The sequence below is a fragment of the Typopeltis vanoorti genome, chromosome 1 (assembly GCF_054136105.1).
Source record: "Typopeltis vanoorti isolate ZY-2024b chromosome 1, IOZ_Tvanoo_1.0, whole genome shotgun sequence".
Classification (NCBI taxonomy): domain Eukaryota; kingdom Metazoa; phylum Arthropoda; class Arachnida; order Uropygi; family Thelyphonidae; genus Typopeltis; species Typopeltis vanoorti.
Genome location: NC_143549.1, coordinates 53761270 through 53779389, shown reverse-complemented (window position 1 = coordinate 53779389; position 18120 = coordinate 53761270). Strand labels below are relative to the sequence as shown.

Below are 18120 nucleotides of genomic sequence, written 5' to 3'. Positions count from 1 at the left end.
AAGCCTCAAAAAATTCCTCCACTTCTATCTTAGTAGGACCTTCTGTGGGACCATATGCACAAAACTCATTGTCCAGTTCCCTATTCTCATATTTGTCCACATCACTCTACTTGAGACTGCCTGCCATTCAAGAAGATTAGCCTTGTGTTTAGTGTTGAATATTATGGCTACTCCTTTTCCTTGATTGTCATTGCCTGAATATATCATCATCATCATCATGCATATCAAGGATTTAGACTTAGGTGGCCTGTTCCGACCTTAGAAGTCATAGTTGAATCTTTTTTAAGAGGATGTCCTGGTTTTCTTTTTCCTAATGGCTTGTACTTTAAGGCTTGAATATAACATTTTGTATTTATTGCTCAGAGAGAGATCTCACCAGTTTTTGCCTTTTTTGTTTCAGTCACTCCTATTATGTTGATCTGGTACTTATCCAATTCATCAGCTAGCTCCATTTCTTTGTCATTAAGGCTTCTTATGTTGATAGTACCGATCTTGAACTCTGCTGATGTTGAGCTGGGGGTGGGTTTTAGGATTTGTTCCAGTAGCTGACTTTTTGCTGTTTGCCCTGGTTCCCTGGCAAAAGCAATGGGTACCTTGTTTAACCGGGCGACACCCCAGCTGGCATTAAATTCTGTCATGTTGTACCATCATTTTTGATTTTGGTTTAAGCCAATAAACTGGCAATTTGGTCAGCTAAATCTCAAATTGCCAGTCCAAATTTGTTTGTTTAGTATCCAGGTAGATACCTAACAGGGTGCACCACGAGAAGGTGAGGATTGGACATTAGATCAGAAGCCTTGATCGGTTCTATGCATTCCTTTAAAGGCTATGTGGAGATCTCCTTTCAGTTATATAGCTTTGACCTTTAAGCACCCCCAGAGTTAAGTCTGTTTAAAAACCAGCAATATTGGTTATAAATTATATTAGATGTAGTTTATATGTGGATTTAATTAGAGTTAGGTTAATTCTGTGTTAATATATAAGTTATCTTGTACAGTATTTTTCAAGCATCACTCAAGGCACTTAGGCTAAATTTAATGCATTCAACTTGAGAGTCAAAAGGTGTCACACTTATTACTAAAATACACTAAATTAGAGAAAGATGTATGAAAGGATTTTTCACTTGGTTGATTTCTGCAAAAGTAATACCTCAACCTTGTTATCACTTCTGGGTCTGGCTCACACTGATGAGACCTCAATAAAGGTCGAAAATAGTCTGGATAGTTACCCTTCCAATAATGCATTATTCCTCTGGTATATCCTATGCATTGACTCATTCGTTATAATGACTCTCTTCCTCAACACACGTCTGTCATACATTGGCAGTAGATTTATTATCTTTAGTCTTTCACTGTCCTCTTTTGCTACTTTTGGAAATTATTTCATGCATCATTGCACATAATGCATAGCATTATACATGTTTATAAGGATATGTGCTTTGCATTATGGGATACTAAGGCAAGTGATGTGAAGTCATTAACCTCTATATACAAGTAGCCCGGTCGTGATGTTACTTCATGCAAATTTGAATTTGCAAGCACTTGGATTAAGGATCAAACCAAGAGTATAATTTCTCGGTATGTTTAATTTATAGTCTTCCATGCTGTATTCTGTCAAAAGCCTTATTGTATAACTCAGTGGTAACATATTATGGAATGTGAGCAAGTTGCTAAAACATTTTTGATACTTGAATTACTTACTTGAATTTGAAGAGAGAAAAGAATGGACATGAAATAATTACCAAACGTAGCAAAAGAGGACAGTGAAAGACTAAAAATAATAAATCTACTGCCAATGTATGACAGACGTGTGTGTTGAGAAAGAGAGTCATTATAACAAATGAGTCAATGCATAGGATATACAAGAGGAATAATGTGAAGTTTGTGGAAAAGAACACAGTCTGGAATATTCCTGTTGAGTGGAGTGAAACAGATGTTCAAAATCAGAAAAACTAGAACTAATTGGGGGGGGGGGGGGGGAATAGTTGAGCAAATATATATGCAGATACTAATGAGGCAAGTTAACTTGAGAATGAACAAAAAATGCTTAATATTGTACTGCAAGTAACCAACCTGCAGTAATATATTAAGTATGGAAAGAGATAGTTAATATGAAGCATAAAGACAAGTGTAGACCTAGGGAGCTCCTGCAATTTATGTACACTAATGCCAAGGGCATTTGTGTACATCCACCAACACTCCCAAATCCCATCAATCAATCATCAAAGGCCTCATCAATCGCCTGGAGTACGGTTCCACCAATGTGATATACTGCTGCTAATCTTTTCACTCCAAAATGCATAACCTTACACTTTGCCACATTAAATTGACATCCATTTTCCCTAGCCCAGTCCTCCAAACTATCCAAATCATCCTGCAAAATTTTGGCATCCTGTGCACTCACAATTGCTCTGCCCAACAACTTTTGCAGTGATTGTATAAATTACAGAAAACAAACTCGATCTATGGCAGTTTTTGACTCTGATGTTTAACATAACATGCTTTAGCCAGAACCTATTTCAAAGTTACGACATTTGATGTCAGACGTTATCTCTGAAATATACTCTACACTCTGATGGCTGGGGGAAGGAATTGATTATTTTTTTTAATACTATGATCGCTGTAGCCATTGGAGAGGAAGGTGTGGTGTATGTTGTCCAGTTCAGTTGCAAGGGCAGTTCAACTGAAACAAAGACTGTGGACTCTCTTGGTTAGAGTTTTAATAATGCCATATTGTTGAGTGGGGGGGGGGGGTCTGAGAGTTTGAATCTATCTGTTGGTGTGCATAGGTTTTCTATATACGGTGAAGGAAAGTGTACCATTACAAAGGTGTGTAACTAAGGTGTCTAGGAAGGATAAACTATTGTTCTTTTCCATCGTTAACTGGATTCTTGGATGTAGGCTATTGAGGTGACTGAGGAAGGAGTCTAATGTGTCTGGGCCATGAGGCCAAATAGAGAACATATCATCTACATATCTTAGCCAGATAGATTTGAGAGGGGCTGAGTGTATGGCTAGTTTTTCAAAATTTTCCATATAAAAATTGGCAAAAGGGGGTGAAAAAAAAGGGGGGGAACCCATGGCGGTTCCCTCATCTGTTTTTGTAGATTTTGTTCTTCCAAGAAAAATAACCAGAATTGATGGCAAAGGAAAAGAGATCTAAGATGTCAGAAGGAAAAACATTTTCTAAAGTGTTAAGGTATCAATTAAGGGAATATTGGTAAACAGTGAGGAGATGCCAAAGCTTACCAATTTTATATAGGATATGGAAAGTCCAGAGAGGGTGATCAGAGAGTTAACCAGCTGTTTTGACAGTTTGTAGCAAGATGAGTTAGTACCTATTTGGCCTCATGATCAGACACATCAGACTCCTTCCTCAGTCACCTCAACAGCCTACATCCAAGAATCCAGTTTACGATGGAAAATGAAAAGAACAATAGTTTACCCTTCCTAGACACCTTAGTTACATGCCTTCCTAATGGTACACTTTCCTTCACTGTATATAGAAAACCTATGCACACAGGCAGATATATTAACAAACCCTCCGACCACCATCCTGCTCAACAATATGGTATTTTTAATACTCTAACCAAGAGAGCCAACAATCTTTGTTCCAGTGGAACCGCCCTTGCAATTGAGCTCGACCACACTACCTTCTCCAATGGCTACAGGGATCATAGTATTAAAAAAATAATCAGTTCTTCTCCCATCCCCAGCCATCTTTTCAGAAAGAGTTTAGAAAGGTCATCACCATACCCTACATCCGCGGCACATCAGAAAAAATAGCCAAGATTTTAAAAAAGTACAAAGTGCACACAGCATTTAAGCCCCACCACAAACTTGTTACCCTTATCCGTTCTACAAAAGATCAGCTCCCTCCTCTCTCAGCACCTGGAGTTTATAAAGTATACCCTGTTCCTGTAAGCTGGCGTACTTTGGATAGACAGGCAGATCAGCAACATGCCTTCCTAATGGTACACTTTCCTCCACTGTATATAGAAAACCTATGCACACAGGCAGATATATTAACAAACCCTCCGACCACCATCCTGCTCAACAATATGGTATTTTTAATACTCTAACCAAGAGAGCCAACAATCTTTGTTCCAGTGGAACCGCCCTTGCAATTGAGCTCGACCACACTACCTTCTCCAATGGCTACAGGGATCATAGTATTAAAAAAATAATCAGTTCTTCTCCCATCCCCAGCCATCTTTTCAGAAAGAGTTTAGAAAGGTCATCACCATACCCTACATCCGCGGCACATCAGAAAAAATAGCCAAGATTTTAAAAAAGTACAAAGTGCACACAGCATTTAAGCCCCACCACAAACTTGTTGCCCTTATCCGTTCTACAAAAGATCAGCTCCCTCCTCTCTCAGCACCTGGAGTTTATAAAGTATACCCTGTTCCTGTAAGCTGGCGTACTTTGGATAGACAGGCAGATCAGCAACCATCCGCCTAGAGAAACACAAGTCATACATCTGCAACCACGACTATGGTCAGTCAGGCCTGGCTGCCCATGTCTTGGATGCAACCCACAGGATCTCTTGGAAAAAAAACCACCATGCTCCACCACAGTAAATTCAAAAAAGAGAGACTATTTTTAGAATCTGCAGCAGCTCTCAGAAATCAACCAAAACTAAATAAATATGGTTGCATTAAGCTTCCTAAGATTTGGGAAACACTAATCATCAGAGATCCCACCTTACATTCCAGGCCACCTACAACTGCCCATAGAGGGCGCTCCACCTAGATAGAACTTTAGAGTCACCCACGTGGTTGGCTTAATATTGTGTGGTATTTCTGTATATGTTACATTAGTTTTTTTGTAATCGCTGAAGATGTCTCAGTGACAGACAAAATATAGGAAGTATTAAATTCTGTTTTAATCCTTTCTGAGTGCTGTATACAAACTATTAAGCCTCCAATATGATGTCCTCACAGCACTTAAGCACACACGGAGAAAGAAAAGACAATAAGGCCTCAGTTCTTTTATATCATTATTCAGCCAAAGGCTATCATTTTTTCTTTTTTCACCAGTCTCATGCAGCTGAACACTGAACAATCAAAAGACCAACTGAAACTACAGTGCAAAGATGACTGATACCCAGTTGGTGAACCTTATCTATGCTAAATGCTCTAAATTAGCCTTCAACCTTTACTAAGATCTCATCAGTGAGAACTAGTCCCAGGAAGATACTAAGGTTGAACTAATACAGAATCCATATGCATAAAAAGGTGTATCACCACCATATTAAAATACTCTGGGATCAGAGAAAGTTACAATAGATTTTTTTCCTTGGTTATAAAGTATATTATACTTAACAAGGAATTACATTTGTTTTACTCCTTTTACAATTGTAAGCAAAGAAAATTTCTGTGAAATATCTTCCCTTGTATATAGAGATTATGGGATAGGTTCATTGAGTAGTGATCCATCCCATAATACCTAAGTAATATGCACATTTGAAGGGAAATTTGTCTTGCATTATGGGATACTAAGGCAACTGATGTGAAGTCAATGACCTCTATATATGCAAACTGACTTGTCATGAAGATAAGATTTGCATATGAAAATATGCAAACTTTACTTACACCTAGTTAAGAATTAAAGTGAGCATAGATTCTTGTCAAATATTAATATAATAAAGGTTTCCATTGTTCTCTTTCCTGCAATTTCATTTCTTTCCTGGGAATAGAGTGGGCAGAGACAATATTTTTTCCATAAATTTATTATAGTAATCCTTGCACTATAACAAACTACATCTCTTCTCCCTATCAACTATAGCAAGCAGGAAATTCTTGTGGTACCTCCATTGTTCACATTAACAATGAAATTAAGAAATAAAATATATCTGTCAATTTTATCCACATTAAGATGCCAGATCTATGAATTGTAAACATTATGTGCATTACAATTTAACAAAAAGAGAAGTATAAAAAACACAAAATTATACTTAATGATACATACCAGGTTTTCTCCCACAAAGATAATATGCCAGTCTGTCAGTAAGTTCATACTGACACTCGACTAGCCTGTCAGCCAAATCTAAATGGCATGCTTCCCTAGAAAGAAGACAGTAAGATTTTTCTTTTGAATAATGAAATTTTAGATGCACTATAATTTGAGTCTGCAAATCAAATGCAGAAATTATTATAAATACACCTAGCTACAAAAATTAATCAGTTCACATTTTATTTTCTTTTGTATTTTTGGTGAAGTTGCTATGCAAACCAATTAGATATACTAGACAACTGGAATAAAAACTGATACTTATTGAACTTTTTGTTGTTGAAATACTCAATGAAATACATTCAACTAATAGCAACCCCCCCCTCCTTTTTTAAGGTTGCAAAACTAATACATGAATACCAATAACTAGAAGTAATTAAAATATGAAATTCACATAAGTGAAGTGGAAACAATTAATGACGTTCAGTCTCACAAGACCATCCTTTAGTACATAGATTAAGAGACAAAATGGAACAAAATAACAATTAAAATTCAGAGCATGTTATAATACATGATACAAAACTAGATCTGTAACTATCAGAATTCAACAAAAAGACACTGAAATTATTAACTACAATAATTAATTAATGAAAGTGATAATTCAGTGTCTTTTCTTTGAATTATAATAGTTACAAACAGTCCTTTTTTTCTGACAGTACGCAACAGTATGCAGTACTGGCACCTTTTTTCTTAAGTTTTTAAAAATTTGCGATTTATTGACAGCAAAATGTATTATAAATATTATAAATATTCCGGTAGATGGTACTATGCTCACGAATTGAATTTTCAGTTTTGATTACTCATAAGTTGGTACCCTGCTTTCCTGTTTCATAGGTTGGTATGAATGAAACAGGAAGTTGTGTTCACTTCCGAATGCTTCCAATATCAGTTTATCAGTTCTATATTCACTCTGCAACAGGCAGGTGTTCAAGTGAGTTTTGAAATAATCTAAGTTAAATCAGTGCAATCATTGTTCAAAATGAGTAAAATAAGTAGTTACTTTATGCCAATGAGTAAAAAAAGGAAGGCTGAAGAAGCAGAAATTGTTGAATCTACTTGTGATCCTGTAAAACAGAAAACTAGCACCAAAAATACACTTGGTGAAGAGGATCACGAAACCAAGACTGAAGATCCATGTGGTCTAAAGGAAGGCAGACTCTGATAATGATTGGCCCGAATGTTGGACGCTTTTGCAGAAAAATGACTTCTGCCAGAGAAACGAGTGGCTGTATGTCAAGGATAAAATGTTGAGCTGTAAAGTGTGTCGTGAAGTTGGAAGTCTTGCCGTTGATAAGCACATGGGAATGAAAATTTCAGCGGAGTGGGCAAATGGTAAAATCAGTCATTTTGGAGAATCTCGCAAACAACAGTTAATATCATTAAGAAAAAAGATTTACGATCATAAGGAGAGTACAGCGCACAAAGCAGGACAAAAAAATAAAATCTGAAGCAAAAAATGAAACATTAGAGAAAGTTTTCCTATAAATACTTTATCTCATAATAAAGCCGTAACAGGAAAAGTGTTTTGAACCGCTTACAAAGTTGCGAGGAGAAATCAATCATTTAACAACTTTGAAGATGAAATATATTTACAGGAACTTAATGGCCTAGACATGGGATATATATTCTTCATTATGCAAATGCTTGTATTAACATTGCGAGCCACATCACAAATGAAATGAGAAAAACATTAATAGACAATATAGTGAACTCCAAGAACAAAATATCGTTACTTGTTGATGAATCGACAACTGTGTGTAACACAACAACATTGATTGTTATTGTTTGTGTAGCTCTTCCTGAACCTTCGGCTCCTGTAAGTCTGTTCCTAGATTTGATTGAATTATCCGATGTAACTGCTAGAGGAATTCTAAACTCTTTAATTAGTCATCTTGAGTATTTAGGATTATCTGAAGACTACTTAAAGGCATATTTATTGTCTGTAACTTGTGATGGTGCAGCCATGTTGTTTGGTGTGTGTAATGGTGTAAGGAGGCTAATGCAAGAGAAGTTTCCTAGGGTTATTTTCTGGCATTGTGCTAGCCATCACCTTGAATTGTCTGTTAGTGACAAAGTGAACAATGTGGCAGGAGTGAATCGCTTTAAGAGTTTCATGGACAAACTTTATGTGACTTATCATGCTTCACCTAAGAATGCTAGGGAACAGGAGTGTGTAGCGACTCTAGAACTTCAACTTCTTAAAATCGGCAGAATTTTAAGCACTCGCGGGGTTGCATCTAGCATTCACACTGTTTCTGCAGCGTGGCAAGACTTTGAAACCCTCGTCCATCAATTTCTGGAGACAAAAGAAGACAGCAGAAGAAGCAAAACAGATCGCTTTCTTTATGAGGGCCTTTTAAGAAAAATAACGTCATGCGAGTTTGTTCTTGATTTGGGCCTTATGTGTGATGCTCTCCAAGAACTTAGTGAACTAGTCTAGATTTACAAGAGAGGAATATTATCTTGTACAAAGCAGACAGGAAGATAAAGAATACAGTTCAACTTTTTGAAGTAAGAATTGAAAATCCTGGTCCATACTACAGTATTTCTCTTCAAAGTCAGAAGAACATGAAATTCAAAGGGATTGAGCTCCACAAAAATGAAAGACACGGTCATACAATACGTTCATCTGCTTTCTATAAAAGTCTGAAAGAAGCTATTAAAAAGCATCTGCTTGAAGGAGATGATACTCATTTGCCTGAATGTGATAAGATTTTAGATTCCAAATATTGGCCAGAAAATCCTGGGAAGCATCTGCCATTCAAGAAAATAAAGTCCTGGACATACTACTTCCTCTAAAGCACACTTTGGGCACAATTGCAATATCTTCCAGTGAATGTGAAAGGGGTTTCTCTCAGATGAACCTTATACTAACTTCATCTAGGTCATCTCTGCTTGTACAGAGAACTTCTGCACTGATGTTCATCAAGATAGTAGGACCTCCTCTTACTCAGTTTAACCCTAGGAAATATGTGGACTCATGGCTACTCCAAGGTCATCATTCTGCAGTTGATTCCAAAAGCAAGAATCAATCTAGAGACGATGAGGGTATATTGGAGGATATGTTAAAAGTGTGGAAGTTGCTGTAATAACATTTTCATGGTGAGTACTGGCACCTTTTTTTTCCAGAAAAAAAGCACTGGTTATAAATCAAACTCTCCTCCAACATTTAATACATAACAATTTAATATAACTATTTTCAATTGTAATTCTATTTTACTTTGTCTCTTTTACCATTTGCACTGAAAATAAACTTGAAACAAGACCAAAAATTGTGCTCAGATTAAATAATTTATTTTCCAACATAAGTGAAATCATATGTTAATTACCTACAGTTATGCCCAACTTACAAATTAAGTGCATTAATATAACTATATTTAGCATATCTATATTCTACAATATATGAATACTAGTTGTGGGCGACATGTAGTGAAATGGATGAAAATAAACTGTCAAGTCACAATTAAGATTAAAAAAAAAAAAAAAGTCACAAAAGTAACATATAAGCTTTTAAATCAAATGTAAATAAGCGTCTCCTTTCCCAACCCACCCCATAAATGGTGCTAATATACTATAGATTGATTAACCAACCTCTCATATATGGCTCAATGTGGGGGGAAAAAAGTTACAATATAAAAAAAGGAAGAATATGTGCCATATAGAATGTTGCATAATGGTAAGCTAATAATGAATGTCAAAACATTTATTGGGTTGTTGCAAATGAAATGGCTGTTGAATGACTGTCAGGTTTCTACTGGTCACTGAAGAAAGCAAGTGCTGAAGTATATGCAAATTTTTTATGTCATGGGACAGCGTCACACGTGAGTGATGCAATTGTAGTATTTGTTTCGTTCAACAAGCATAAAGCATTGAATACTACAGACATCAAGTCAATCATGGAACCCAGTCAATTAAGGTTGCTACACCTTTACGAGTTCAAATTGGGAAATTCTGCAGCACCTGGTAAAAAATATCAATAAAGCATTCGGTGGAGGAACAACTAATGAGAGATCCACTCGCTGTTGGTTTGCAAACTTTCGCTCAGGAGATTTGAGGCTACAAAACGAACCTGTGGTCATCGTCCTTCCTCCATTGATTCGAATGAATTAAAGGATTTAATTGAATCAGATCCATGAAAAACTGTACGAGAGATCGCCCAGACACTAAATGTACACTTCTCAACTGTTTCACAGCACTTGGCAATAATAGGAAAAGTAAGGAAGCTCAACAAGTGGGTGCCTCACGAACTCACTGATGAAAACAAAGCATGGTGTTTGGAAGTGTGCTCTGCTTCTCTCTTAAGAAGTAAAGAAGAACGGTTCCTGCAACGAATTGTGACTGTGGATGAGAAGTGAATATTCTACGATAATCATACATGTTCGTCGCAGTGGTTGGGAGTGAAAGACGCTCCAGGAGGGGCATCCAATGAAGTTGTTTACTGTATGGTGGTCTTTTGCTGGTGTTATTCATTACTCATTCATTCCACGAGGTGAAATGATAAATGCAGCTCGATATTGTACAGATATGCGACAAATTGTGCCTTAAGCAACCAGCACTTGTGAATAAATATGGAGTCCTGTTGCTTCAGGATAACACCCGACCACATACAGCAAATCAACAATTTGGGATACAAAATTGTGCCTCATCCTCCATACTCTCCTGACATTTCCCCAACAGATTACCATTTTTCCGGCACTTGAGCCATTTTTTGTCCAAGAAATGCTTTGCCAACGACACATCAATTTATTGGGCAGTGGAGGACTTCATCACTTCCAGAGACACTGATTTTTACAAATCTGGTAAAATGACCTTGCCACACGTTGGCAACAATGCACTGATGCTGCTGGAGATTACTTTGATTAAACAGGTATTCTTCTTCTTTTTATTCTCTTCTTTTTCAATCATCCTTAAAATCTGCTATTTCATTTGCAACAACCAATATAACAGCACCTGAGTATACCTGGAAATAATGCCATTGCCTTTTATCCTTATACTATTCCTATTTTCCACAATATATTATGTCCAAAGTCCACCTTGAAGTTCTGTATTTCCCCAAGATCTCTCTTTGTTCCTAAAACCTAAATGTTCAAAATCTTCACTTCCCATGCCTAGGAAAAATAACATGTAACCTCTCAAACTAAAAAATTCCAGACTGATCAACTAATCTTTTTTTTGTTGTTGTTGTTTGTTTTCTTTTTCACACCTGATTTGTGATAATGTTATTCTCATTCACATTTCTCAAATATGACTTCAGTGTAACAGAGATCACAGGAATGGTTAATTATAGTGGATAATTTAATGTGGCAAATTTCTTTTAACAGCATTGTATGTGTAAGACTCTGAATGGGGATTTTTATTAGTTTGTTATACAGAATGAGTTATAGTAGTGTTTTCAATAGTGAGAATCAAGTATAGTTTTATTCCTGTCCCCCATGTCCCACATATATTAACTTTTAAACAATCAATCCAAAGCAGGTGCATGGAGACCAACTTCAAAACACAGGGGTACTCTAAAAATGTAATAAAAAAAAAATAATAATAATAAATTTCATTTACTGTTACTAATATATTAACTTGGTCTATTTATCTGAGTAACATGCAGCAAAATGTAATTCTCCATTTGACAGAAAACTATTTCAAAAACTACAGAAAAGTATTATCTGTTTCCAAATTAGAACCAGCGCTCCAATTTAACTAAATGAAAAATCCATAAAAGACAAAATTTTAGATACATTTCACAACACATATGGGCTGCTAATGGGTTTGGATATGCAACATGTAGCCTCTCCTAGCCAACTGTCAATTCCACCTTCACATGGTACACAGCCCATTCCAACAAAAGGGCCTCTGGCAACTGACTCATGGTGTTATACCTTTCTCATCTGAACTTGAGGAAACATTAGTCCACATCACCAACCCACCTAACCAGCAAAGGTGATTATGACGTCAATCTTCCAAGATTGTTTCATCTTTCCCAACTATGACAGTACAACTATCTAGATTGTTACTGGTCAGGACAGCAGCCAGTGCATCAAGGCAGAGGGTGCCTGCCATTTGATACTGACTTTGCCTCCATATAATGGATGATCCCTTTCCTCTGGTTCAGGACATTTTGAAATGGAGTATGAACTTGGCAAAAATTAACTGGAATAAGTGAAGTACAGAGAAAGAGAGGAAAACCATATAGAACTACATAGTGGACATCTCTCCTACTACAGGGACATAGACAATGTGTGCAACAGTGGTACAGGATTTATCATTAATAAATAACTGAAGAACAAATTTGTAGAGATCGAAAAGTTCCTCAGAAAGAGTGGCAAATCCAGTGATCCAGCTATCCAAGAGATATCAGTTACAACTCATTCAGGCATGTGCACCCACCACAAGTTATGATGATGAAACCAAATCTTTCTATAAAGAAATCCAACACCTGAATAACAAAGAAAAACCAGAGTTTAAAATTATTATGGGAGTCATTAATGCAAAGATTGGTCAACAACAAGAAGACAAACATCAGTTGGTAACGGGTATGGTGAAAGAAATAAAAGTGGTAATTTTAGAGTAGAATTTGCAGAATCAGAAAAAAAAACCTCTTCGTTATGAACTCCTTTAAGAAAAAAACAACAGAATGCATACATAGCACGACCCCAATTGAGAAACAAGTGAAAGAGATTACATTAGCCATGTGACTAATAAAAACTATATCATTCAATAACTGCATTGCTCTTAACAAATTCAACACAGGCAGTGATAATCGAACGGTGAGATTTAAAATGTCTGTGACCACACAATTAGAAAGATGGAAAATGATAATGAAATCAAGTAAATCAATACAACAACCTTCAAAGCCACTGTAAAGCACTTCGGCGGGAACTCAAAAACTGTCTATCACCATTATAAAAAATCTTGAAGGAAGAAGAAGAAAATCACATAACAATTAACAGGAGAATTACCAAAACAATGATGGAAGTGGTCACAAAGATTGGAGGCAAAAATACTAAAAAACCTGGAATAAAGTTTTTAGAAAGGCCCAAATACTCATGCAGAAAAGAAGAAATACACTATCTGATCAAAAGTATCCGGACACCCATCTGTAAATCGTAAACTGATGTCTAGATGTCATTACAACCTCACTTACTGATATAAAAGGAGGCAGGAAGCCGTGTGTTGTTCAGTGATAAGAAGTACGAGCGGAATGGCTAGGTCAAGGGAGCTTAGTAACTCCGAACATGGACTAGTTATTGGTTGCTACACCAGTAAGAAATCTGTCAGAGACATTTCAACCCTCCTCGAGTTGCCCAAGTCAACAGTTGTTGACATGATTTTGAAGTGGAAATGTGAAGGCACAACCAAAACAAAACCATGGTCAGGTAGGCCGTGTTTAATGACAGACAGGGACCATCGAGCATTGAAGAAGGTAGTTTGTGGAAATAGCTAGACATCAAGTGAAACAATTACCCAGGAGTTCTACGGTGCTACTGACTGTATGTAACTCTCTAAGCACAGTCATTGTGCAGCCAGCACAATGACTGTGCGTCGAGAGTTAAGAGGAATGGGGCGCTATGGTCAAGCAGCTGCCCATAAACCAAACATTTCTCCTAAGCGCCACTTGCAGTCATGTAAGGAGCAATGCAGTGGACAGTGAACAACTGGAAACGTGTGATTTGGAGTGATGAATCACATTTTACCATGTGGCAGTCCGATGGGAGGGTTTGGGTGTGGCGAATGCCTGGAGAACGATTCCTGTAAGCATGTGTAGTGCCAACAGTGAAATTTGGAGGAGGTGGCATTACAGTGTGGGTGTTTTTCATGAATGGGCTTGGCCCTCTCATAACACTACATGGAAATCTAAATGCGGAAGGGTTCAAGGACATTTTGACCCGTTGCATACTGTCTACAATAGAAGATCGATTTGATGATGACTACTGTCTGTCATAAAGCAAGGTCTGTGAGGGAAAGTTATTTGTGGACAATAACGTTCCGGAAATGGACTGGGTGGCCCAGAGCCCTGACCTGAATCCCATAGAACAACTTTGGGATGAATTCCGACTTCGTTCCAGACCCCCCAAAAACCCACATCACAAACTTCAAGAAGAATGGGCTGCCATTCCTCCAGAGACATTCTGGCACCTGATAGAAAGTCTCCTCAGCAGAGTTAGAGCTGTCATAGAAGCAAAGGGTGGACCCCCCCTCCCCCATATTAATGTCCACTACTGGAAAGTGTGACACAGGGAAAGTCTGATTTACAGTTTCGAGTAGGTGGCCGGATGCTTTTGATCAGATAGTGTATGAAGCTTAAAGAAAATCTATCATCTGCAAAAAGAGTATGTTGAACTTTACAAGACTGTACAGAAGTGTATTACAGAGGACATAAGAAAATATAACTGTGAGCTTCTTCAGAAATAACTGAGAATAACCACAGCCTGTGAAACACCTGGCATCAACTTGGAAATGGAAGAAAGCAAATAACTTCCCTCAAAAATGATAATGGTGAAGTTACTAAAAACAGAAAGGAGATTTTGAAGATGGTAGAAAAATTCTATAGAAAACTGTATATTAAAGATGATTAAGGTATAGTAAAAATCATACCTAAGGAAAAAGAGCAACCATCCTGTGAGAGGAAGTTACCCATGGTATCAAGAAAATGAACCAAGTCCCAGGACAAGACAATATAACTGCAAACACCTTAAAAGCTGCTCATCTGGAGGTGAAGATAGTACTGTCCAATCATTTAATAAATGCCTTGATGAAGGCTGAATTCCTATGGAGTGGAAAAATATTATAGTGATTCTTTTAAATCAAAAAAGGGGACAGAGAAGACCTGAAAAACTATAGATAGACCTTTAGTCTCTTACCTCTAATTTACAAAGGGGTCACAGGAGGGAACCTGGAAAGAGCTATCCTTTGCTCAGCCATTGGAAGTGGTTTCACCAAACTCACATCAAACTGGCATGCAGTGCATCTGGTAAAAACCATAATAACTTTATAAGCACCCTACCCTTATGTCTAAAGAGAAAGTTATTTAAACAGTGCATCATACCAATTCTTATCTATGGATCCTTAACCAGAGAGACATTCAAAGGAGATCACTCAGAGAAGAATGAAAATTAAAGATGCATGATGGGAATTACAAGAAGGGCCAGATAACATCTGACCAACGATGGACTACAGAAATAATAAACTGGACCTCTAAGAGACTGTAAAAGACCAAGAGGATGGCTGCCTAGCCAATGGAGGGATGAAATTAGAGTGGCATTGCAACAAGAAGCCCAGGACAAGATCAAGTGGAGAAATCTTGGAAATACCATCTAGCAGTGGACTGAAAATGAATTATTAATACACATACAGACAAAGAAATTAGTGCACCAGGAAGAAAATATGGTACAATGGCAAAACTAAGCAAATAGCTAGAGTACAGGGTGGTATGCAAATGATCCAAGTTTGGTGTGATTGCACATGCCCAAACACCCTGCAGTGGCACTGCAAGCACGAACCGGCAGCTTTATAAAGCCGGCGTGTAGTCAATAGCCAATTAAAGCGAAAAGCACCAGCCGACACAAGTTAGAGTACAGAGTGACAATAATACCAGAGACGTCGATTTAAGCAACTTACGGACTTTGACAGAGGCATTATCATTGGCCTGAAAACTGGAGGATGGTCGGCGTGGCATACAGGCATGCATATGAACCATTCTGACCATACCATCCGACAGTGTTGCAAGCTGTGGACATGTTCCGGCACTGCCACATGACAGAATGGAACCGGTCAGATCAGGAGGACCAACATTAGAGAGGATTGACAGATCTTGTAGCAAGCACGGAGGGATCCCACGGTGACCCAATCCACTACACAGGCAGATACAGGGCTCCTGAGTGCCCACGAACCATTTTCCGACGCCTCACAAAGGCAAATCTACGATCCCAGTGCCCCTTATGTGTGCTCCCATTAACACCGCAACATCGCCGATTCCGTTTGCAGTGGTGCCAGGCGAGAGCAACGTGGAATGCCACAGACTGGCGACGTGTGATCTTCAATGATGAGTGCTGCTTCGTCTTGGGGACAGAGGATCATCATGTCCGGGTGTGGAGGACCCCTGGTCAAGGACACGATCCTGACCTCACTATTGAGCACCACACCTCCCACACTGCAGGCATTATGGTCTGGGGAACCATAGCCTACGATAGCTGATCACCTCTCGTAGTGGTACGTGATGCATTGATGGGGGCAGCAGTATGTGGATGACATCCTACCGCCCACGTTCTCCCATTCCTGGCTGGGATACCAGGAGCGCTATAATAGCAGGATAATGCCCATCCGCACATGGCTCGGGTTGCCCAGGCTTGCCTACGTCATGTACAGACACTTTCATGGCCTTCCTGCTCCCCGGACTTGTCTCCCTATTGAGCACGTTTCGGAGCAGCTGAAACAGCAGCTCCCACTGTTCTGCAATATCTGGGATTTGGAGCACAGCATCCAACACGTTTGGGCCAGTCTGTCGCAGGACATCAGGCGTCTGCTTGCCACCATGCCAGACCATATTGCAGCATGTAATGCCACACGAGGCGGTGCAATTCATGATGACCGGAATGCGTACCACAGATCCCTTTGTAATTGTCCTTCAGCTCTGTTTTTACCATTGTATGCATCATTCGCTATCATTACACCAATAAAATTTCAGTTGAATCCTATGCTTCCTTCTTGTTGCACTAATTTCTTTGTCCATGTGTGTGTATATATTACAAGTATATATCCACTAATATATATTATATATCCACTAACACATTTTATTCCCAAAGGGAATAAAATTGAATTGGCAGCAAATCTCCACTCACAGCTGGCCCTCAGGCAACCAGTGATTTTAATTAGGTATCCAACAGGGAGGAGGAGGAGATTACAGAAGACATTAAGCAAAAGTTGAGCAGTTGATTTTCTTGAATTACATGAGTAAAAACTCTAGTTTCTGGGAGAGAAACCTGCTTGCCAATGCCAGAGAATGACTAACTTTCTGAAGCTGTCAACCCATTTTTGAATGCGAGCCCTGACCAATTTTTCCAAAATCTTCACCACCACCACTCCTGCGATACTAATTGGTTGATTGTTGAATACATTGGTCTTTGCACCACCCTTGTGCAATGGAATTGTCATACATTCTTTCCATTCCTGCAGAATCTTTCTTCCCTGTTCTGAGACTCATGTTAAACAGCCTGGTCAAAGGAATAGTCAGTTCAGATGAACACCCTTTAAGCATGAATGCTGATATCCCATCAGTCCCTATTGCTGAATTCTTATTCAGTTTGTGCAACAGCTCTAATACTTCATCCTCATACACCCGAGTTTCTTCATCCAGTGAAGAAGTAGCAGTAAGCTCAATGTTGTGTGCAAGATTGATAGCTTTTAAGAAAATGGGCACTCGTTAATTGAATAATCTCTTCTGCATTAACCCTCATGCCATCTGCATTTAGAACAGTTATTCTTTCATATTCTTTCTTTCTTTTACTTGTAGCATATCGACAGAATTTTTGTGGGTTGCCTTTAGCATTCAGAGCCAATTTCTTTTCATACTCACTTTGCTTTCCGTACAACAGCTGCCACTATTCTAGCCTGCTGCTTATAATTTTCATAATGCACATTATCCTTATGCTCACAGTATTCCTTCCACATCATCCTTTTCTTATGAATCTCTTGCTTAATAAGATTACACACCCATCTGATTCCTCCCCTATTTATTCTTTGAAGACATGGGACACACGTTGATATCGCATCGTTTAAGTATTGTTTAAATGATTCCGATGTACTGTTGATATTCTTCCCATCCATCAACTGATCCCATTCCACAGAACTGAGTATACTCCTCAGTTGGTCATAATTTCCTGCTCTGAAGTTCAGATTTCAAGTGACTAAGTTTATGAATGGAACATTCATAAACTTAGTCACTTCCCAAGTGAGTACCGCAGGATCACTGTTACCAACTGGAGGCAGAATAGTTACATCTTTAACTGAAACACCCTCTGACACTATAATCAAATCTAACACTCTTTGTTTTCAAGTTCCTTCTGTCACATGCTGCTTGAGGAAGTTGTCCCACAAGAGCTCAATAAATGCATTT

The 18120-nt window shown here is 38.3% G+C and overlaps 1 protein-coding gene across 1 annotated transcript in view; it reads right to left on the bottom strand.

The window, feature by feature from the left end:
- Git (ARF GTPase-activating protein GIT1) overlaps positions 1–18120 on the bottom strand; it is a 707749-nt gene that overhangs the window by 455829 nt on the left and 233800 nt on the right. Inside the window, exon 8 of the mRNA XM_090400625.1 lies at positions 5973–6067. Within this exon, the coding sequence (XP_090256751.1) occupies positions 5973–6067 (95 nt within the window). The remainder of the gene's footprint in view (positions 1–5972; positions 6068–18120) is intronic.